The sequence below is a fragment of the Pelobates fuscus genome, chromosome 3 (genome assembly GCF_036172605.1).
Source record: "Pelobates fuscus isolate aPelFus1 chromosome 3, aPelFus1.pri, whole genome shotgun sequence".
NCBI lineage: Eukaryota > Metazoa > Chordata > Amphibia > Anura > Pelobatidae > Pelobates > Pelobates fuscus.
In genome coordinates this window covers 68,888,026-68,912,253 of record NC_086319.1, presented here as the reverse complement: position 1 = coordinate 68,912,253, position 24,228 = coordinate 68,888,026, and the positions used below count along the sequence as shown (strand labels likewise).

At 37.1% G+C, this 24,228-nt stretch overlaps 1 protein-coding gene across 1 annotated transcript in view; it reads left to right on the top strand.

Moving 5' to 3' along the window:
* LOC134601623 (dynein axonemal heavy chain 3-like) overlaps positions 1-24,228 on the top strand; it is an 875,684-nt gene that overhangs the window by 731,282 nt on the left and 120,174 nt on the right. The window contains exons 58-61 of the mRNA XM_063446141.1: positions 9,530-9,714; positions 14,479-14,650; positions 17,704-17,837; positions 17,937-18,108. Coding sequence (XP_063302211.1) covers positions 9,530-9,714; positions 14,479-14,650; positions 17,704-17,837; positions 17,937-18,108 — 663 coding nt within the window. The remainder of the gene's footprint in view (positions 1-9,529; positions 9,715-14,478; positions 14,651-17,703; positions 17,838-17,936; positions 18,109-24,228) is intronic.

The window sequence follows — 24,228 nt, the reverse complement described above, 5'->3', positions numbered from 1 at the left end:
TTATCAGCAGATCCTTTAAGTCCTTCAAGCTGTGAGGTGAGGCCTCCATGGTTCAGATTTGTTGTTCCACCACACCCCACAGATGCTCAATTGAGATCTGGGGAATTTAGAGCAACACCTTGAACTCTTTTTCATATTCCTCAAACCATGTCTGAACAAATTTAGCAGTGTGGCAAAGTGCATTATCTTGCTGAAAAAGGCAACTGCCATTGCCATGAAGGGAGGTACGTGGTCTGCAACATTTTCTAGGTAGGTGGGACATGTAAAAGTAACATCTACTTGAATGCCAGGACCCAATGTTTCCCAGTGGAACATTACACAGATCATAACACTGCCCTACCAGCCTGCCTTATTCCCATAGTGTATCCTGCTGCCATCTCTTCCCCAGGAAAATGATGCACACACCTGGTCATCCACCTGATCTAAAAAAACAACCATGTTTTATCAGACCATTCAACCTTCTTCCATTGCTCCATGGTCCAGTTCACACGCTAACATCCCTGTTGAAGTCACTTTCTGCAGTGGACAGTAGTCATCATGGGCACTCTGAGAGATCTGCCACTACATAGCCTCTTGAGCAGCAAACTGTGATGCACTGTGTTTTGACATCTTTCTGTCATAGCCAGCTTTAAGTTTTTCAGCAATTTGAGCTATAGTTACTCTTCTGCGTGACCAGACTGTCTAGCCTTCACTCTTCACGTGCATCAATAAGCCTTGGGCACCCATTACCCTGACACCAGGTATCCTTCCTTGCATTACTTTTGGTAGGTACTAACAAGAGCATGCAGGGAACACCCCACAAGGAGATGCTCTGACCCAGTCTTTGAGCCATCACTAATTAGCTCTTGTCATAGTCACTCAGATCTATTCACTTGGCATTTTTTCCTGCTTTCAACACATGAAATTCAAGAACTGACTGTTTACTTGCTGTGTAATATATCCCACCCCTTGACAGATGCCATAGTGTTATATATTAAATGTCATTCACTTCACCTGTCTGTGGTTTTAATGTTGTGCCTGAATCAGTGTAAATCGCCACTTTAATGCTTCCATATGGTTTTATCCAGAGCTGCCCCATTTCTCCAGACGTTCTTGTAATTTCTGTATTTTCTTTTCACAATATACAACACATTCTCCTGTTTAACCTGTCTTACCGGTTAATTTGCTACCTTTAAATATACTTGCCTGCATCACAAAGAGTAGTGCAGAGCATATTTTGTGCTAGCCATTTTGTTGTATTTATTTCTCAGAAAACCTTCCGTGTATATCAAACCATGTTTTGTTGCAAAGTTTAAGCAGTATTTTCTGAAACAAGCAATGATTCTAATTTTCACAGACAATTCTTCTCTTTATGATATTCTTCTTTTGCAAATGACCAGTCTATATCATTTACCCAAAGCTTTTATATATAAATATATAAAAAATAATTCCTGCACTCAAACACCCACAACTCCTGGACAGCAGCAATGACTATAGTACACATCAGCCTCAATACATACAATAAAAGCCAAAGAAAAGAGTTACTTGCGCACTATCCAAAATCCCTAAGAACATTTACATAACTGAACGTTTTTAGTATCACTCCAGTGACCACGTAAGTATAAACTCACCTGCCACTCCATGTATTCCCTATCATGGGTTAATAAGTATGTAGGGGTTTAGAAAAATACCCCTCTCTGTCTCATCAGAGATTTCTTTTAAATTGTTAGTGTAGGACTCGGCTAAGAGGCATGCCTTGACGTGGGAGATGAGTTTACTGTTATCTATAAAGCATGAATAATAGAATGTTAGGTGTTTGGACTCATCAGAGGCACATATGTACTTCTTACACACACAAATAGTTGCAGAATGTGTGTGTTTATGTGTTTGTCTGTGTGTGTGTGTGTCCATGAGTGTTTGTGAACAATTGCCCCGTCCTAAGTGTGCAAATTAAGATCTTAATAAAAGAAAACAATGGTTTTTTTTTGTAGTTTCTGTCTATCTGATGTAAAGTTTACTTTCTTCATCATAAAAACAATAGAGACAGGGGAGAAATGAGTTGGAAGAGAATTAAAAAAAAAATGCAACAATTAAAAACAGGAAAATGAAGTCTAATATCCACCGACATATAATCAAACAAAGATTGACGCACCAAAGATATATCTTCTTTCTGTTGGTGATCGTAGTAATCAAACTGTCATCCTTCACACAGAAAACCAAGAGTTTTACCAATAAGGTATTCTCCTGAGAATATATAGCCTTAGATTATCTTGTCAAACACATCAACATTTTTCGAAGTTGTCGTACCATGGTGGTCAGTTAATATACTAGTGAACTGTGTATATGAATAATATAATGGTGGACTTTATAATATGACCTGGGATTTCATTTTTAAGGTTTAGAATCTTCAAAAAAAAAACTGTTGTGTTAGTTAAAGATACAATTAATATCCCAAAATTGATTCAGGTCTAATAATGTATCATGCACTGAAAAGCTTTTCAAAGTTTTAAAAGTGAGGTAATCCCCATGTAACCAGTTGATTAACAGGTACTTTCTAGTGGCAGTTCCTCCCTTTGCAAAACTTGGCACCATTTTCTTAGAACACAACCCTCTGATAAATCTCCAAAATAGTTTCATCATACATACAGACAATGGAGCAGGCTAAGGAAGCTGCTAGTGACGTAGATGCTTATGAAGCACCAGTCCTACTGCCCACGATATACAGTTATCTTACGTGCAGAATTTAGTAGATTGTGTGCACGAGATAGCTTTATCTGCGCACTTAATATTTAAAGCGTGTGCATGTGTGAGCAATCTTATGGGCATGATCTATTAAATCACGCTCATGAGATAGTACAACATGCACACGATAACATTTTTTAAAAATGTTTCAGTGTCACCCTTGTTGCTCTGTATAATTCACTCCCTTGAGTTAAAAAAAAAAAGAACAGGGGGTTACAAAGGCAAGTGAAAAATATTTTGTGTTATATAAAAACTTTTGTCTGAATAAATTACTTCTTCAGACTCAGCAAGAACTTTTTAAAATCACTTCAATAATTTGATTCTATAAAGCACAGGGTCTCTTGCGGTAGTTTAAATTGGCATGACACAATAAACATTTTCAGATTACAATTCATCTAGGAGGACAATTTATTTCTGTGCCCTTCATGGTCCAACAATTAAAATTAGTGTTCATAGCTGGACTGAGAATACAAAGCTGACCAAATGTGTAACTAGTTTTATTTTCAAGTCATTGTTTTGGACAAAGGGATCTTTTACTAACAGTGGAATTGAATGAGTGCTTGGTGCAATATTCTAAACATAAGAGAAGGTTATTCTTTATTTGTTTATTTTTACGTAGTGTCCGAGACACCACATTGAACTGATTTTGAAGATGGTTCAATGTCCACCTGAAAATACTCCATTAAGGATACATAACTTATTGCATAGGTCACCTTTAAACATGGTCTTGCTGACAATGTACACTTTTAAAATTAAATTGAAAAACAAAAACATAGTATTTTTATATTTAGTGATAAATTAAATCTTTGCACTCTAACACTGCATAGACATTGCTCCTGTTTCAAAGAACACTTTGAATATATTCATGCAAAAAAATGTTACACTTTTATAAAAAAAAATACTTTTGATAATATGGCTTTAGATAAACATAGGCTATTCTGGGTGCAAAGTTCTAAAGGTTAAGAGACATTCCACTGGTTTCCATATTGATTTCTCTTTATTTAGAATGTTGCTCCTGAACACCACCTGTTTTTGTCTTGATAAATCTCATCCACAGAGTTGTTTCTTCACCAGATTACATGTATTTCTTTGATTGTACTGATTGATTTTGCATTGAGCCACAGAAGATGTAAATGTTATGGAAAATCAGTTTCCACAAATTAAGTGTTTTTTTTTTTGGCAATTTGTCTATTTTTTTTTCTTTTTTTGTAAATATAATATTTTTTGGCTAAACTTTAAAAAAATAATATCAAGTTCTTAGAATAATTATTAAAATTTGAAAAGGCTTAATTATTTTTCATCCTCTTCGGGAACTTCTTCAAGACCATGAGCCCTCTCTAATTGAACATGTCAGATACCACCAATTGACCCACTTTTATAACTCGGTAGCCCGCCAATTACAACTTACGAGGTTGATACTCCCATTCGAAGACATATGCTCGAAAGGAGAAGGCCTCCACCATAGTATCTGTCATGTATGCTCTATTGTAGTGGCAGAAATGCTTATCCAATAAAATTAAATTGACACCTTAGTATATTACTGTTGCCATTAGTAGTTACATATGGTAAGAAGAAAACAGTACCATTTTAAACTGCACCAAAAGCAGTGTGTTAACAGTACACTTGGAACGACAAATGCATATCAACAAACAGAAACTAATCTGTATAGTTGAGTTTCCATGTGATGGCGGGGGGAGATCAGAAGGGAGTGGGTAAGCTGCTTCAGATGGCCTCCTTCTTTTTGTAAACTATTCTTGTAAGTAGTCTGTAGAAGTCTCCTTTAATCATGGTTGTTAACCAGTGAGCCAGATCGAGCTGATGTGAACAGGGAAAATGAAATCCTCCATTGTCAGCAACTCCTCCTTAAGGCAAACTATAAAAGTATGGGAGGAGGGACCGCTTGTTCCCAGAAAATAAATACCAAGTGTTTGGTAACATTCAAGTCATGTAATGCAATACAAAAAGGGATGAAACAGGGGAGGGTTATCATAGAAATGTTTGCCAAATACTTGGATCTTCTTCCAATATGGGGTAATGAGATGACATTCCCACCATACAAAGAAAAAGAGAAGTACAAGGTAGCATCTTACTCCACCAGCATTGCCATGTAGCGTTGGATCTACTGTGTGCATTATCTATGGGGTTTTGAACCACATCATAAGAATCTTGTATGCTGACTCATCTGTTTTCCTTGCAATGGAGCAGTTGTGGACTATGCAGCATTGCTCTTGGTTTGGGAAGGCATATCTAGAGCTGTTTGCCATCTGCCAAATAAATTAGATGTAGCAAGCCTTATTTGTTGATGGAAAGTTGCATATAGGTATGATATCACATGCTTGAATGGGTCAGGATTCATGCACATAGCTTAAAATGGTGTCATGTCTTTGAGGTGATGATCTTTGATCAACTTTGGTGAGGTATTCCATTAGCCTGTGTAGTGAAATTGCTTCATAAAGGGTGGTAGTGATGCCTGTTACCATCTAAAGAGTTATGGTTGACAGGAAGATGAAGGCACAATGTTGCAGGATAAAGGGGTGTTGATTTAAACATTTAATTTTATTTTTCCAACTTTCATAAAATTCCTAATAAAGATAATTTTAGGAAACCTAGGAATGGCCTGCACCTCTTTTATATTTAGCATCCCCTTAAAAAACGTAAAAACAAATATGTATCCTTTCAGGTGCCATAGTGGTTATTCAGTGAGAACTAATGTTATTTGTATTTGACAACATTCTTAGTTATCCTTACTGTTTTAGTGACATTCCATTCCAGTGACATTCCATTTCACATATTAAGTTCACAGGACACAACAATTATCTGTTCTTATTTTTTTCTCATCTGATATTACTTGTCAGTGTCTATTAAACTAATAATCCTTTTCTGGACACTGCTGGGTCAGATCAAACTGTTCTGTTCAGTTTGTTCATAAGGTTAAATTTAGATTAGTTATTTTGAATTTATGGCTCATTAATATTTTAAAATGACTCCGACAAGAAAATGATTAGTTTTGTTGTAATTTTAATAATACACTTACATCACCACATTAAGGCTAAATAATTATATCATCCACAGACGTTATTCTAATCACATAGCTTTCATGAAACATTAGTATACTTTATTATTTTTGAAGGGTTGATTGATAATGTAAATATAAGGCACACCATTATTACACACTCGCTAATTATAATAGTATCTTTGCCATAGCAACAATTTTCTGGTGATAGACTTCAATGATTTTTGAACAGGTCCTATAATACAGTGAGTCAATAATTATGTTTAGAAATTAAACAAAATCTATACTATTTTTATACCAAATTATGCTTTCTTTGCATGCATGTTAATTTCCTTCCAACAGTGTCACTATTACAAATTATATGTTTTGCATTTGATTCTCATCCCCTGTTTCTGTCCTATGTATATATGGATCCGTGAAAAAGTAAATGGGGTTAAGCACCTCACTCCTATACCTAAAGCTCATCCATTAACATTGGTTTGAATGTTGTAGAATAGACTATTATCTAACAGTGGATAACCCAAAGGATCACAGAGACAATCTAATTTGTTTTGATAGACTTCATATTAGTACACTGTTTGCCTTTTGAAGTAGATATATGTTTTGTTGATGTAGAGGCTTGAGTATATGAACTTCTAGAGGTAGTTCTGGGGGTGCAAGTTGAGAGTTGTGCAATGTAAATTCTCACCTTTTAGGATCATCTTAAAGCGACACACCAGATACCAAAACAACTTCATCTAAGTTAAGTTGCTATGGTACCAGGAGGCCCCTGGAGGCACTCTTACCTCAAGAGTGAAACTTATCTTTTCCAAACCAGTTTAGTGAATGGGGAGCCACTGATTGGCTGAAAGCAGTCAGTGGTTCCCCTGCCAGGTGGCACTCTGTGCTTCCTGTAAGTGAAAGTTCAGAAGACGAATACCGCCAGGGGAGGAGCTGAGATCGGCGCTGAAGGCAACTTAGAGGTTAAGCCATTTGAAAAAGGTTTACCCTCTTGAGGTAAGAGTGCCTTCAGGGACCTCTTGGCACCATAACAACGTTATTTAGATGAACCTGTTTTGGTGCCTGGAGGTTCCCTTAAATATCTCAAAGGCTTCAAAGATGCATCAATAATAGCCATTATAATATTATAATACTGAATTTGTGACGTAAATAGTTTTCCATTTCTGTTTTTTTCCACATACTCAGAATTTGCTCCTTGGAAACATCTTCTGCCATCTTTTTTTTTTTTAAGAATGAATACTCGTTTGTGTTATGTTTAATAGAGGACTTTGGAACAAAATGATTTAATTAATTTACCGTAGTCCCTTCCTTGGCTCCCCATTCCTTATGTATGATGGTTTCACCACATTATAATTTTTTATTCCGTTACTGAAAGCTAAATGTATCTGCCAAGGCTCAGTTCTGTCCATCTGCATCTATGCAAAGAAATAATAAGTGGAGAAATGCCCCTTTCTCCATGTTCTATTGCAATTATTGGATGTCAGTATTCATGGCTTCAGTCTAGTAGTCAGTGGAGGGAGAGGACTGGCGGACGTCCATGAATACCAAGCACACTACAAAAATTATAGTCAGGCAGGAATGGAAAGCTTGCAATGCCCTGCATAGTATAGACACTTAGTGTTAATGTACTTACTGTATTCATTTACATTATGCCCACATGCAAGGATTTTTAAAAGAGCTGGTAAGACACAATGTTATGTTTTTTTTATTTTATTTAACAGTCTCTCTTGACAATATTTTTTTTAAAGGAAGGACAAAACAGATACAAAAATGAAAATCTTAACACAAAATTGATAAAGAGACACTAAAGTCACCAGAAAAACTATAGCCTAATGTAGTAGTTCTGGTGAGTATAGTCAGTCCCTGCAGGCTTTTTTTTTTTTTTTTTTTTTTTTTTTTTTTTAAACTCTGTCTTTTTAGAGAAAGGGCAGTGTTTACATTGCTCCCTAGGGATACCTCCAGTGGCAGTCACTCAGATGGCTACTAGAGGTGCTTCCTAGGTAACTGATGCACAACATGCAGCACTGATGTTCAGCATCTCCATGGAGATGCTTAACTGTCCCCATGGGGAAATGCTGATTGGCCAGGGTGGTGTTTGACACTGCCCTCCCCCCCCCCCCACCCCCTGCTTGGTTTTGATCATCATCAGAATTGATTGATCTTAGCCAAGGGGGTAAATTGGGACAGGGGAGGGGCCAGCGCTGGCAGACCCACTTGGTGCTGGTATAAAAGTGAGTTTATACTATAATTAAAGGAGGTAAGGTGGGGCAGTGAGCTAAATGGTGTTTTTAACACTATAGGGTCAGGAATACACATTTGTGTTCCTGACCCTATTGTGTTCCTTTAATCTTCTACTTATATGTTAGCTATTCATAATAACAATAATACATGCTATGCTATCTTTTTTCAATTAAAATAACTTGATAGTAGATAAAGATTGCCCACATATTAACCACAGTGATATTTTGTTTAATGCAATTTTTCATTTAAATGTGCTAAATAAAATAGCTTTTTTTTTTCATTTTATTTGAAACCATTAGACATTTCTGTTGTATTTTGTAGATGCTTCTATGATGATCTATGAAAATATATCACAAGAGACATATATTATTTCGCCCCCTCTCTGTCCTACTAAAGGAATGTGGCTGTTAGACCTTTACACCACGTAATTCTTTTCTGTTACAAGACATTTGTCTCATCATCTTGTCAAAAATGATTAGCTTCCTTACCGTATCAAGATAATCCACATTGGTCAGCTGTTGTTTTATGTATGTACAATGCCTAGAGGGAAAGGAAAAGGTCTTCTATTTACAGTAGGGTTGTAAATATTTAAAGCTGGGGCAGTGAGATGTTTTGCTATAAGACCTCATCTCAGTTCTAGTGGAGGTTTAAGATTAAAGTGCTACATGTAGCTTTAAACCTGTTAATAGATGGACACATTTCAGTTAGCTTTACAAGATGTCATTCCTTTGTGTTAAATTATTGAAATATTCATCAGGTCTTGTCAATAAATATTAACACCAAGGGCACAGTAACTTTGTAGGTCACATAGTTAATTCACATAAAAGTTTACTATATAAATAATACCTAGAGATATAAGACCTGAGAATTATTCAAAACTGTACTTGACATGTTATATTTTGCTTTTCTTTAATTCGTTAGATTATTTTTCTTGTAGAAAAACCTATTATATATATATAGAAATATATATATATATATATATATATATACACTGAACAAAATTATAAACGCAACGCTTTTGTTTTTGCCGCCATTTTTCATGAGCTGAACTCAAAGATCTAAGACTTTTTCTATGTACACAACAGGATTATTTATCTCAAATATTGTTCACAAATCTGTCTAAATCTGCGTTAGTGAGCACTTCTCCTTTGCCGAGATAATCCATCCACCTCACAGGTGTGACATACCAAGATGCTGATTAGACTGCATGGTTATTGCACAGGTGTGCCTTAGGCTGGCCACAATAAAAGGCCACTCTAAAATGGGTAGGTTTACTATATTTAGAGGGTCCGGGAGGGGGGTCCAAAAACCAGTCAGTATCTGGTGTGACCACCATTTGCCTGACGCAGTGCAACACATCTCCTTTGCTTAGAGTTGATCAGGTCAAGAAAAATCAGGCAAAAACAAAAGTGTTGCATTTATAATTTTGTTCAGTGTGTATATATATATATATATATATATATATATATATATATATATATACATATATATATATATATACATACATGGACACTCCATAAACACACATTTAAATATGTTTTGTGTATTTTGTAGATTGTTGCTCCAAAACGTCAACGATTGGAAGCAGCAGAAGCTGACCTTAAGATTCACATGGAAAAATTAAAAATAAAAAGGGCTGAACTAAAGGATGTGAGTGCCAAACTGCAAGTTCTACAAGAACAATTGTCTCAAAAACTGTCTGAAAAGAAAATTCTGGAAGAGAATATTGAATTAACCAAGTAAGTTCTTGGCAGTAATTTATAATTAATCAAATTAACATGTTATTAACGGACAGCAAGGAGGAATATTTCTTTAAAAAATGAATATGTTAATGCATTTAAGATGGTTATAGATATGACATACAATAAATAAACAATTACTACTTTATAAACCTGATTACTGATAATATTTAATTTCCGTAGAAATGTCAGTTAAATACTTTTAATACATTACTGATGGGCATGGCCTCGTAGACCAGGTTTGGTTAATTTGATAGGTTCACAAAAATGAGTATTTGCTAAAATCACATGGTGTGTTTGTTACACATCTTAATGCAAACACTTATGATGAACTATAGAGGATCCAAGGGTCTCACAAGATCTTCTATAGATAGGTGTCAAAATAGAAAGATGTCACAACCTCTGGCAGCCTCATGTGCCCGGTGTTTAAAAGAGAAAGATGAGACAAAAAAAAAAGTAAAGGTTCATGTGAGCTCGCCTTCTTTACTTCTGGGGAGGACATGTTCAAAAAATATGGAAACCCCAAAAATAAGAGATCTACCTTAATATCTAAACGTAATGCTATTGCAGAGGTATATTATTGGAATAATTAAAAATATGATTTTATATAGATGTGATATTGTAAGGTATCTGTTGTAAAAATGTTATGCAGATCTGCTGAATAGGATACATATTACTGATTTATTTTTACTATCAACAAAAATGATGGATTCCCCCCGCCCTTCTTTACTTCTTACTTTTATATGTTATTTAAAAAAAATGATTTTATTTCATTTTTATTTTTTTCAACTTTTTTTTTATTTTCCTTAATTGTACTATGCTCATTACTTATTTAGATAAATTGTACATCTATTAGTATATTTAAAATGCAATATAAAATGCTTCAGTGTTTGGTTTTTATTTTTGTTCTTCGGTCCATGTTATGTGTTGTTTGGGTATTATTTCAGTCTATCTTTCATTGCAATGTCAAAAAAAAATTTCTCTGCATTTATTTTCAAACATTTTCCTAGAAAAGAATGGATCATGAAATATGTTATTTTAAATAAGCAGATATTCACTGGGACTTCATCTTGAAATGTCACATTTTAATTTCAAGGCTATTGGACATATATCTAGTGTAGAACAAAGACTGCTTTTTGAAACCCACATAATTCACTGTCAGTTACTTTTTAATAAAATATGGTCTTTCTAAACAGAAAAAAAAATACATTCTCTGCAAAACTTTTGACTGTGGCTGGGTTGGGTTTTACAAAATAGTTACACTATAAAAGCAATCTACCCTTTGGTGATCTTTCAGCTAGATCAGACATAATTCTATACAATATAGCAAAAGAAACCTTAACAATCTTGGGCCCCATGGGCATCCTGAATCGGTGCATGGAAGATTTTGTTTTTTGTTTGAGTACAATTTCATGCTCTCAGTTTTCCCAAGTGTCAGAAAATGAGCAAACTATATAAAAAAAATCCAAGGTTATTTTTATTTCTAAGGGTTTTGAGTTAGAATGCACGTGTGCCAACACTGCCTGTAGAAAATGGTTTATTTGTTACAAGAATTTACCTGCACTTAAAATATATAATTTGTTATGTAAAAAAATTCATCACTAAGAAAGGGCAAAAACTCAACAGCTTTCCCTCTGGTTAGTCCACATTCAGGTCTTATACAAGATTTAGCGTTAGTCCTGAACTGAAATACCAACAGATCCCCAATGTATAAGAGATACAGCAATCCCTAGATGATCATTGTGGCCTAAATAGAGTACTCATTATCGAGGCACAGGTGTGACCCTTCTAGGCAAATAATATAAAGTAGAACACCACAAAAACCTGCAGAGAGAGTGCAAAATGGGTCGATTCCGTGGATGTAACGGAACCAAGGAAGCTCACTATAGTCTAGAATCAGGGGTAGGCAACTTTTAGCACTCCAGATGTTGTGGACTACATCTCCCAGAATGCTCTTGCATAATTCTGCAAAACATCAGGGGAGATGTAGCCCACTACATCTGAAGTGCCAAAGATTGTCTGTTCTAGATATTGGATAAAAGTAACAACGAACGTCATTAGACTCTAAGTCAAAACATGGAGATAACATAAATCTTAAGACATAATTAACCATGGAACTCTAAAGGAGAAATAAAAATAAAGCATTGACTAGCTTGGGAATAAAACAACAGTTTGAAATGTAGGTGGTCAAGTAAAGGTAACTCTGTCTATTCCCTAAGGTCTGTGTTATGGTGTTCTGGATGAAAAGCCAAAAATATAATAGGAACACTAAAATGTTAGCAAAGACAACAGTCAAATCCCCAAAGGAGGACCCTGAGGGAAATGCCAAGAGCAGAGAAAGAATAACACAATAAGCCATTTAACGACATAGCAGTGAATAAATGGTTCTCTATGTTTTAATGCCAGTGTGTATAAATGCATTAAGAGAGAGTGGCTTCTGAAACATGAAGCAGTGGTTGCAAGGTGTAGAATACTTGGGCATACACTTCATTTAATTTAGAAGATCATGCAACAACATACACTTATTTTGACTGAGAATAATAAGATAATAAAGATAAGATAATAAAAATTTTAAATGCCCACAGAATAACTGTGGTTCTATATCAAGAATACTTGATTAACGTAATATAGCTCTCTGTTTCCAAAATGCAGGATAAATCAGAAACCTCCAACAAATACCACAACTACCTAAAATATGCTTATTGTTAGATGATGAGATTATTATTAAATTGACTCACTGTGCATCATAACTGCTATGATTAGGTTGGACAAGCAGTTTGACTCTTACCTTGATAGAGCAAGAGGTTTATAATTCTGTATTATTTTACCACCTCATCCCAGATTTAAACAGCATGAATTTGCTGAGAGCCATCAGATGACACTTTTCAACTAATTAATACTGTTTAAATCGGGTATGACATGTTTTTTTAAAATGGAATCAAATCAAACCGAAAGGATCATGAGCACATGATAAAGCAAGGTAAGAGTCAATCTGTTCTTAAACAGTGTGACACCTTACTAGCGAACAGCACCAATGGACACGTGGCAAAATAACAACTACAGCATGGTCTAGTACAGGAGTCAACAACCTATGGCATGTGTGCCATGTAACGGCACTCAAGGTGCCTATCGACGGCACTCAAGGCTGCCAGAGCCAAACATGCTCTTGCCAATCAGTGGGACTTCACATAGCTGCAAAATAAACCTCCCCTTATTCAAACAACCCACACACAAACACACAAAGTCCCAAAAAGTACCACTGACAATCCACACACACAAACATAAAGGTAGACACTCACATGTCATACCATGCGCAACCCCACACATATACACATATGCAAAATATGACATATCAACCAGAGACACAATTCCATACGCAGCCTCCAAGCACAGCCCACATTCATAGGTATCATATACCTAATATCACAAACTACTCATGAACATATACACTATAACAGCCTACATATACACAAATACGCACAAATATAAATAAAGCAGCCGCGGCACCCATAAACAACACAATCACAATACAGCAATATACCCAACTCAATTTAATAAAATAGGACTTCATGATCTTGATTTGGCAAAGCACTGCTAAAAGGCTGCCTACCCCTGGTCTAGTGTTAATGGTGCTTAGAGTGTCCCTTTAATAGCCTCTTCGTATTGATATACAATATTACTCACCATGTTTTGTGATAGCTGGATAAAGAACAATCAGATTACAGCCCTTCAATGTGTACCCATTTGGCACTCTTTGACACCCGATTTTAGTTCTTCCCAGGTCAAGAAATGTATTCAAAATCTGGTATTATAGATTTAGTTTAAATTCACTTGAAAGTTACTTGTGTTTCAATGCAGATAACCAAACTCCCTGTTGTGCACATGGGGGTCTTTGCACCAAGTAAATCTCTTTTAAGGCAATTATAAATTTGGATCACAACATTAAAAAAAAAAAAAAAACAATTAGTAATGTCTGGTTTTGCCGCATAAAATTGTTTTACTAAATTATTGGAATCTTTCGACATCATTAATTTCAGAAAAGGACATTGATTTTAGATAATTAAAATAGTAAAGTAAATGTAGATCAGAGAGATTATATTACCTTCAAGAAAGCAATAGGGTGCAAAATTAACTGATTCAGAAACCAAGAAAATATATTTAGTCATGGTAGCTGCTTTTTATCAAAAACAATAAGGAAAAATATTATTTCCATCATAGAGTATTGATTTAAGTTTTCACGTCCTAGGAATTCCTTCTGCCATTATATCATTTAATGTATTTACCTTTGCCATAAAAACTTGCAGTGATAACTGAAAAAGGTTATAGTATTGCATCTGAATAATGTAAATGTCTTTTCTGTAAAGGGTTGTAGTGCATTTGTTTTTTCTTTGAACATGTTGTCTAAAACAGGTGGCACACAAAGCACGAAGCATTGCCTAGACGAAATTAATTGTTTTGTCAAATCACATTAAGCTAACACTGTTGCACAGTAACACTGCCTCTCCAAAATGTTCGCTATCCCTGACCAAGGACCTAACTTCAGAATATAAATTAAACTACATGTAGAGGCAAAAGTCTAAAAATACTAACCTAATCATTTCCAGTAAATTATCCTTTTTCACAACTGGCTTTCTTACAGAAATACAGCTGGATAGCAACCTTTGTGCGGCAACGCGATTAAGAAGGGAAAAAACGTGCTGTGTTAGATCTGTTCATAATGCATTAAGAATAATGTTCATAACATATTTGTGATAATTATTTAAGGTTAAAACTGGATCGAGCAGAGAAACTAATTAGTGGACTCGGAGGAGAAAAAGAACGTTGGGCAAATGTTGTCTTGCAACTGGAAGATACTTATCAAAATATAGTTGGAGACTTGCTACTAAGTGCTGGTATCGTGGCATATTTGGGACCTTTTACGCCCGAATTCAGACAGGTATCTGGCACCATTTTCCATGTATCATTTACTATAGTCTAGATTTACATTCTTGAATATTGCTTATCTTTGTTTTGTCAAATTTAGTATTTGCTTATGCCTTTGCACTGTAGTTATATATCACTTTAATTTAACATCAATAAAACACAAGAGTACAATCAAAATAGGACAGATACAAGGACAGAATCAGAATGATTCCGACCCTCACCAACATTTTAGGGAAAGATGAAGCCTTAAAACAGAAGTTGCCAGGTTCTGCAATTACAATGAAGAGTAAATGAAAGAACATTGACATAGTCAATGGGGAGTAGATTGTACATGTCCAATGAAGATCTGTATATTGCGGGAATCATATATTTCAACGCAAATCATTTTAGCAAATAAAAAGTAAAAACATTAAGCTCAAATCTCTTTTCACCAGATGGAAAGAGACAGTAAATTTAATTTGTCATAAATATCCTCAGTTCAATTAATAGTTATTTCTCTATGGAACAAGGAATAAGAGAGGCTATTGAATTGCTACTGTTGTATGCTTGCATGCAAATCATGAAATCTGAATGCCTTATATGCATAACACTGTTGAGAAATCATAGCCTATAATAACATAAAGTTATTTTTGTTGTGCTCTTTGTAATAACATATATAACACACATATATACATATTGATCAGCCACAAAATTAAACCATCTGAGTGGGCGGAGCCTGTACCCCATGGCGGCTGGTCGCACTTTGTGAGAGCTCCCCACTCAACTCCTGAAAAACACCTAAAATACCACTCACTATATGCAAAGCCACTGTGACTTATCATCGGCCTGTGTGTACAGTCTACAGGGTTACCTGGGACTGTAGCTAATACGTTATTACCCGGAGGTTCGAGTGAGGCCTGGTGGGCCCGTTAACCAAGAGAGGTGGCCGCTCTTTTGGGGCACTACACTGCTTCCTAGCAGGCATTCTGCATCTTTAGGGTCCCATTTCCCCCTCCTCTTGACGGGGGGAGACCCAGCTGACAAAGACATGTCGGGTGACAGCATGCTAGCGGATTGCCAGCAATGGCGGACGCCATGTGCTCTCCCGAGTGCAGTGACATTGAGACCAAGCTGGACAGAATATTTGCTGCCTTCTGGAAAAAACTCGCACTCAGAGAAAAACAAGCCCTTGAGCTGGGAATAAGAGATTACTTACCGAGGCATCCATGCTCCCAGTGCAGATGCGAAGCTCTCAAGGTTAAGGGAGCCCGCATGCGGCGGCGGAAGAGACAACAGTTCTTATCTGGTCTTAAATCTGCACATCTGACTTCGGAAGCAGCTAGGCTCCACCACAGCAGAGTGGCAACTCACCCTGATCCCTGCTACCAGCCACGACCAGCATCAAGGTCTCCAAAGAGCCGACACGCCGAATCACTCTGGGCTCAGATGTCACTGGGGAGAACCTTGCAGACATCATTGGGCCTGCCATACTCTCTTCACTTGCCTGTCTGTCTTCATTCTGCTTGGCTGCTGGGCCAGATAACAAGACTCTCATGGCTGGACTCTGTGTTACCCCAGCGGAGAATCGGCTGACCTTGGGACGGAGCTTTGAAACTTAACATGAATGGAATCACAACATTACACCCATTGTTACTTTAAGACATGGGGAGCATATTTCTTTTTTTGTTTGTTTTTTTTGTTTGTTTTTTCTTCATTGTGGGGCATGCATTTAGCTTACCTGGTGGGCCCCCTAGTGGTTTCATTTCACTTTAAGTCACTCTCCTTGCCAGTGACTTGCCTTTTGTTACCCTAACTTTAACAATCTGTAATCTGTACTATCTTTTTTGTGCCTTTACTTTCGTGCCTTTTATAATGTTACAAGCATATGTGGATACAGTCCTTATTGTGTCATTATTAAACCATCATGCCACTTCTGCTATACCCCCCTGCTGAGACCAACTGCCTCCAAGCGCTAGAAATTGGGTGAAGGTGCCTCATACAATGGGCCCTGGCTTGGGAAACCCTGATTTTTGTTTTTAGTGGCCTTTATTCAGCCAAGCAATTATATTTTCCTCACAATAATAAAGAATTAAAAAAATTAAAACCATCTGCATAATATTTTGTAGCTTCCCCTTGTACTGCCAAAATAGCTCTGATTCATTGAGGCATGCTACCTTCTGTTCCCCAAGTAAATGACGCACCCAGTCATCCACCTGATCTAAAAGAAATCATTATTCATCAAACATGTCCCTCCAACAATTGGAACGAGAGGACAACATGCCCTCTCACTCTTGTGCCATCCATGTTAAGACATTTATATTTTGAAGCCACTATTAGACAGGTTTCCTGGTAGCTTTTCCATATTTTGAGTAGTTTGGTGGAAAAGGTGATTATTATTTATTTTTTTGCCTTATGGCTGCCATCTCTATGTGAAGATCCTGTTTAATTTCACTTTCACAAAAGAAGCAAGATGTGCTCGCTGTGTATGACTGTATCTGGTCTCATCAGGGTGGAAAGGGTGGGGTGTACTCTAAACCTTTGAGGCAGAGACAGCCCAAAAGACTGGAATAAGTTGTCCAATGTGGCTCATGCATGGGCACAAACCAAAAGCCATTAGAAAAGTAATTTTGCACAATAAAGTCATGCATTTCAGTCATTACTTTCACAAAATGAAAGTTACCCTGTGTGTATATATTGCTAGGAGGGAAGACGTTAATATTTCCTCTTATCTAGCATCTTTTATTTTAGTGATAGTAAGGTAATATATGAATTTCATAATGGTTATGCTTTTGTCTTGATTGCAAGCCTTTATTTCAGATGCAATGTTCTGTGGTTAGAATCTTATGACTGGATTTACAAAATCACATTTTAATACCTGAATGCCATATACCATAATACACTATTAAAACCTGCCTAATAAAATGGTTTATATCGGAGAAGACATAGTTTTCCCTAATTGTTATCTGAAGCTCGTTTGCTGATTCACAGCTAATGTCCTATCCAAGAGATAATAAAAAAAATAAAACCGCTTTGCAATCATAGATTTCATAAAACTAAACATTGTAATATTCTTTTTTTTGCCTGAAGGAAATATTAAAAAATTGGTTCGATATGTGTAAAGACAAACGCATTCCTGTCTCTGATGGATTTGCACTCTTCAGCACTTTAGGAGACCCTGTGAAAATAATGGAATGGCAATTTTATGGGCTGCCAAAAGATAAGTATGTCAGCTATAATGCTACCAAACAGATTGTGTCGAGTTAAAAAAAATAAATGGTTACATGCAGAATAAAAGATACCTACCATTTTCCATATTTCAGTTTCTCTACAGAAAACGCCATCATCGTGATGTCATCTCAACGTTGGCCTCTCATGATTGACCCACAAGGTCAAGCAAACAAATGGATAAAAAATATGGAAAAGACGAATAAAATTCAAGTCTGCAAAGCATCTGATGCCGACTACCTTAGGACACTTGGGAATAGCATCCAGGTATTGGCATAAGTAATGCTTTTCTTCGAAAACAATATATAATCATATTAAATATTCAGACAGTCTTGTCAACAAGAATACTGAAAAGAGAACAGCATACAGACTGTGGTTAATTCTTTACACGTTATACTGTTTAAGTTATAATTACCTTGTTAGTCTCTGTCATCTCGTCTAGCTCTTTATTATGATTTATGACCCCAAGGCACCTGTTCAAAACTCATCTCATGGCTTTCTGCCTATTCATATAATTTTGGAAATATTATGAGCAATTGCCTGAATGAATTTAAGTATGTCAGTCTATGTGCTTTATGGGCAAACTAAATTAATAGCAAGAGAACATTTTTTAATTCTTTTTTTTTTCTAATTTTTTTTTTTCTTAAAACCTGTATTCTGAAAAGAGATTTTTAACATGTAATTTGTGAAAGTTATAATTTGACACAGTAAATGTGTATTTGAATGTTCTGTTTGAGCTAAACACCTAACATAACTTTTGTTCTATATGGCATGCTAGTCAAATTGCGAGTATATGTGCAGATAAAATCTTATTTTTCTTATTTGTGTTTTACTGCTATGCTTTCGACATACCGGTAAATACTGTGTCATTTTCAAGGTTGTGGTAAAAACCCGGCTGTTGGTTGACAGTAAAATCAGGCTGTTGGTTGACAGTAAATGGCCCAGGGATGTCACACAACGATTCCCACCTGTTTCACTATATTGCCACCAGCCACATTGAGGTGGATGGTGGGTGAATGTGGGCTCATGGCTTGGTCATATTCTGCGTGCAGGTCAATTGGGGCATCCTCTAAACACCACAGTCAACCTATCTCTTGGTTTGTGTGTACACACAGTGCACACCCCTAATGACTCCCTTAATTGTTGATATTAAAGGACCACTCTAGGCACCCAGACCACTTCAGCTTAATGAAGTGGTCTGGGTGCCAGGTCCAGCTAGCTTTTACCCTTTTTTTAATAAACATAGCAGTTTCAGAGAAACTCATTGACAGCCGCTAGAGGCGCTTGCGTGCTTCTCACTGTGAAAATCACAGTGAGAGCACGCAAGCGTCCATAGGAAAGCGTTATGAATGCTTTCCTATGCGACCGGCTGAATGCGAGCGCGGCTTCTGCCGCGCATGCGCATTCAGCCGATGACGTCGCGAGGAAGAAGAGGAGGAGGAGGAAAGCTCCCCGCCCAGCGCTGGAGAAAGAGGTAAGTTTAACCCCTTCCTTCCCCCAGAGCCCGGCGGGAGTGGGTCCCTGAGGGTGGGGGCACCCTCAGGGCACTCTAGTGCCAGGAAAACGAGTATGTTTTCCTGGCACTAGAGTGGTCCTTTAAGGTATGTACAGTAAATATAAAGAGGTTAATTTTACTATAACTTTCTATATTATCACATGTTTATTCTTTCACACAATAAGTTGAAAACCAAGCATTCATTTTGTAGGTGTTCTATCCTTTAGTACCTATATAAATAAACTAATACTGACAATTTAATTTGAACTACCATTATTAAAACAACAACGCTGACAGGGCCCACCTTGACTATTAACTGTGAATATTGACTCTTTTCCATAGAGACCCAGTGGTTATGGTGCTTAGACTTCCTTTATGTGCTTAATAGCAGATTGTGAACACTTCCTAATTTATCATACATTTTTACACTTGGCTGTTTCCTTTGGTTTTGTACCACTTTGTTGTGATATAAGAATGTATTACACGTTATAAAAAGATGAGATATTTGAAAATATTAACAATTGTCCTACAAAAAATGATGTCAGGTAAATACTCCACCAGAGATCGCTGCCCTAAAGCAACTATAAAAATACTTGGCAAAAACATATGGAGTTAATTCATTTTGTTGACTTAACATATTTAGCTAAACAACTTGAAAATGGTGTTTCCAACTATATTAGTTGTCTTGCAGAAAGAGATGCATAGTTCATACTTCCATTTTTATTGATAGAATAAAATACATCATCTTTATCAGATGGTGGTTTATGAGTTGATAGGGCATAGTTACATTTCCTAATGGCACAGTCTGTGCATTTTTCCATTTAGTATTTTTCAAACTTCCTTTATAACTTCACTCTGTGGACCACTTTCGTATCATAATATTGTTCCTCTCTCCCCCATAACCAGAACCATGATCTCTTTTTTATGTCACAAAGCTTGTGTTTTGTATTGTAATAAGTCTTTTTATAAATGTTTCCCTGACGTACAGTACTGCCTGATACCGTGGCACTTTTTAAATAAATAATAATATAAAATGATTTGAAAACAAGTCAGTAGCAATAAAAAAAAAAGCTAGGGCATATAACCACGGTCCTGTTAGAACGCAGCTGATTTAATCAAAGGCTCACTAATTTTGATTAAATCACCTGTGTTCAAGCAGAGACATTTATAAGTCCTAGTTGACTGAGGTTCCCTGAAGACCGGTTTAACAATCACCAATTTAAATAATCCTTGATTTCTATGGGGAAAATTATATTAAGTAAATGAAGTCCTGTGGCAGCTGCCTGGAAACTAAATACAAAGTAAATATAAAGATCTAAAATAATCACACTCAACAGGATTTAGAGATATAAAGAAACACATTTATTTTAACACCAATGATGCAGTTAAAAAAAAATTACATATGTATAATTGAAGCCTTTGCTAACTTAACTCTTTAGGGATAGTTTTTCCTGAAATTCTATGCATTCATGGCTAAAGCTGTTTTGTCACTTTTGTCATGTATTTTTTTTTTTTTGCTACTATAATTGGTGATTGTTTTATTATGTGTACACATACATATGATATATTGTTTTCTAAAGGACAAATAAAGCTTTATTTTTTTTGAAATATTGCTTGGAATATAATCTTGGAAGAAAAGGACACTCCAAAAAGGGTTGACTAACCAATCAAGGCACAGAACTAGAAAATAATCGGTTAACCCTAAAGTATATATACATAACACAAGTCTTAACTAGAAATGGATAACATATATAGGACACACCAAGGATTGCCTAAAAAGTAAAATAAAAAATAAATATTTAATACTTTTTTATAGACTAATGCAGAAAACACCAACACAGTGAAAACATGGAGTAACCGTGTTGCAGTGAGTTGAATCGTAGAGTTTGATATTTTTATGTATCATTCCAGAGAAATTCCATATCTAGGTCCTTACTCTCTATAATTGTAACTAACGATACATGTTAAGAAGAGAGACTGTGAATGTTTTTTATCCCTTCGCTCATTACCATCCAGTAATGTCTACTAAGATGTACATTGGTTTTGATACTTAGGAAGCTTGTATGCATTCCACAACTACAGCAAAGGTTCAATCGTTTCTTAAATTCACTCCCATTTGAAAGCAGTAAGATAATTTCCCACTCTATAACCAAGTATAACCCCAGCCACTAGACACTTACATTACCAGGCAAAAGCTTAAAGACAATGGACCCATAACCCTTCCCCTCACAGATGACCTGTGGAACCCCAAATTCTTGCTATTCAGGGCATGATTTGCAAAATGTAAATATTGTTGAATAGTGTGTACAGATTTTTAAAATCAAAATAGTTTTGCCCCATGCAGTCGGGGCCATTTGAATTTTGGTGAATAACAACTTTAGTGAGTGTTCCCTTAGCCATCAGTCATATTTTTTTCACCAATCATCTTTTTTGTTGGCGCCATAGGCAATATTCAGAATCACAAATCGAAATGAATACGTATGTCCATGGCACATTTTGGTTGGTTCATGGTTCTAGAACATTTTAGCTCTGAGTTCAGGGAATCGACTGATTGCCCGATCGACCCAAAATTCTGAGAAGTTGCAGTTCGGAATGTGTATGTACGTAGTGGGGAATCGTGATGCAGCATACTAACATAGAAGTACCCCAATCACCACCCAAATAATGACAGACAATGTAGTATGGATGAAACAGGCCACAGCATTTATTATAACATATGATAAATACTGTATAACACATCCATAATTTATTTTAATCTTTAACTTTACTTGATATAAACCAAACGTCAAACATAAATAACCATAACTTAACAACTAAGTTAACACATAGTGTCATACAGTATAACCCAACCGTCCTTGCCAATATACTGACCATGAGCCTATGCACCACTTCTTCTCACCTCCCCCCTCGGCATAAATTCCTTTTCCTTCCAATGCTTACCACTAGCCGACCTTTTCCTCACTCGGTGTGCACGTCCAAACAGGTAACCTAAGGTTAACACTTTAGAGAAGGGGAGGTGGAGACCTGAAACTTGACCACCTCATTCCACATAATGACATAATCGCCTCAAACTTAATTGGCAAGGACATACCCCTGGCCACAACTCCACTGTTTTACACCTAAAATCAGCAGGGGACCCCACCAAAACCACTCACCGCCTGTTCCACCGCTTCCTGCAGGGCGAGATTAAAGAGGTCAAGCCCAACCTTCATCAAGTGCACCCTGTCCCCCCGAAATAGATTGGCAGCATCCCGCTCAAAAAACCCTATGGTGAATCGGAATCCCCCGAACACCCAAAACAAATCTAGAAACCCTCCTGTTCAGTTTCCAATGGCAGCGCTCCATGTTCACTTCCGAGCGCATTGCTAGAAATTACGGGTGATAACCTTGGACCAGACAAGCCGTGCATATGGGAATAAAACTAGAATGCGTGCCATGTCTCGTTTAACGGCTGACACTAAATCCCATATGGGACAGGTCGCTGGATGGGAAGGTGCTGCCCGCCTCTCTCCGCCCTCAGCCCGCGTTCCCACGCCGGAGGCCAGGGCAGGCCGTGGAGCAGGGGGTGTAGGCCACAAGTCCAGTGCGGCTGTAGTAGGGTGCGCATCCTGCGTGGCAGTAGCAGGCTATGTGTCTGGGGTCCCAGCCACGCGGTCCTGGTCATGCCTCAGGCCCCGGCTCCTACTCCTCAACCAAGCCCGATGTGCAGCATCTGGGGACAGACTAACTGGCGGGCGGGAGTGCCAGCCGGTGCAGGGGTCGCAGGGGAGGCCCCTGAAGAAGCCTGGCCGCAGGGGGGAACCACTATGCCAGCAACCATACCTGGGGTGAGGCGAGCATATTGCTTGCGGAGTTGCTGACCACCATCCAGCGCAGCAGCAGCTCTGAGGGAAGCCAGGATAGCCTTAATCTCCATCCCTCAAGCAGAGTGACTACAGACCCGGACAAACAGGAGCAGGAGGACAGGAAGCTGTTTGCTGGCCCAAATGCCAAGTGGCACTGAGGTAAGACCACCCCCACCAAACTCACACACCACATAATCCAACCCAAGCATTCATACACAACCAATCACACTCATACATGTGCCCTTGTCTGCTTAGCTGCGCTATCTCCCCAGGGCCTAAACGAATCCCCAAGTCTACTAGAAATGTTGTGTATCAATTTAACTCTAAATCAGTTAGAACATGATTTGTATTTACTGCACGTCTCTTGCTCATTCTCATATATTAGTCGCACCCCCCGATAGTCACCCTATTTTATGTCCTCTAGATTAAACATACTCTTATTGTTTCTTGGTATAAAGTGTTGCAACCAATTCCACCATATGTATTTTTCTTTTCTCTGCAAAAAAACTTTTTCAACAAAAAAGATTTATTTATTATCACAATTCCTCATGTGAGAGAAGCAGCTTTATACAGATTCAAACGTCAAGTTTTCAGCCCTCTAGGGCTGCTTCTCTCCAGAAAGACCATTTCCTCTTCTTGCTTCATCTGTGGAGCAGGCGACCCGAGGCCTCCTATCTAGCTGTGTTGATATCTCAGCACCCCACATCTATTAGAATGTCCCCAGTGACTGAAAGTACAGAGATGCAGAAACGTGAAAAAAATAAGGTAGAATCGTTTTTATAATATAACCATTCCCAGTGGGTGTAGGAGAGTTTTGCTTGCAAAATGAAAACTTTTATGATAAAAGATTGTATTGGTTATTATTGGTTATTCCTATGTATTGATCCATTGCACACGCCAAAATCTTACAACCATTTTACATTATAACATCAACCACGACATTTCATTTCTAGTATACTTTTAAAGAGATTCAATTCTGCAAACATTTTTGTTAGCAAGGGAATAATACAAATGATTTTATCTACACAGTGTATTGGTTAAACAGCT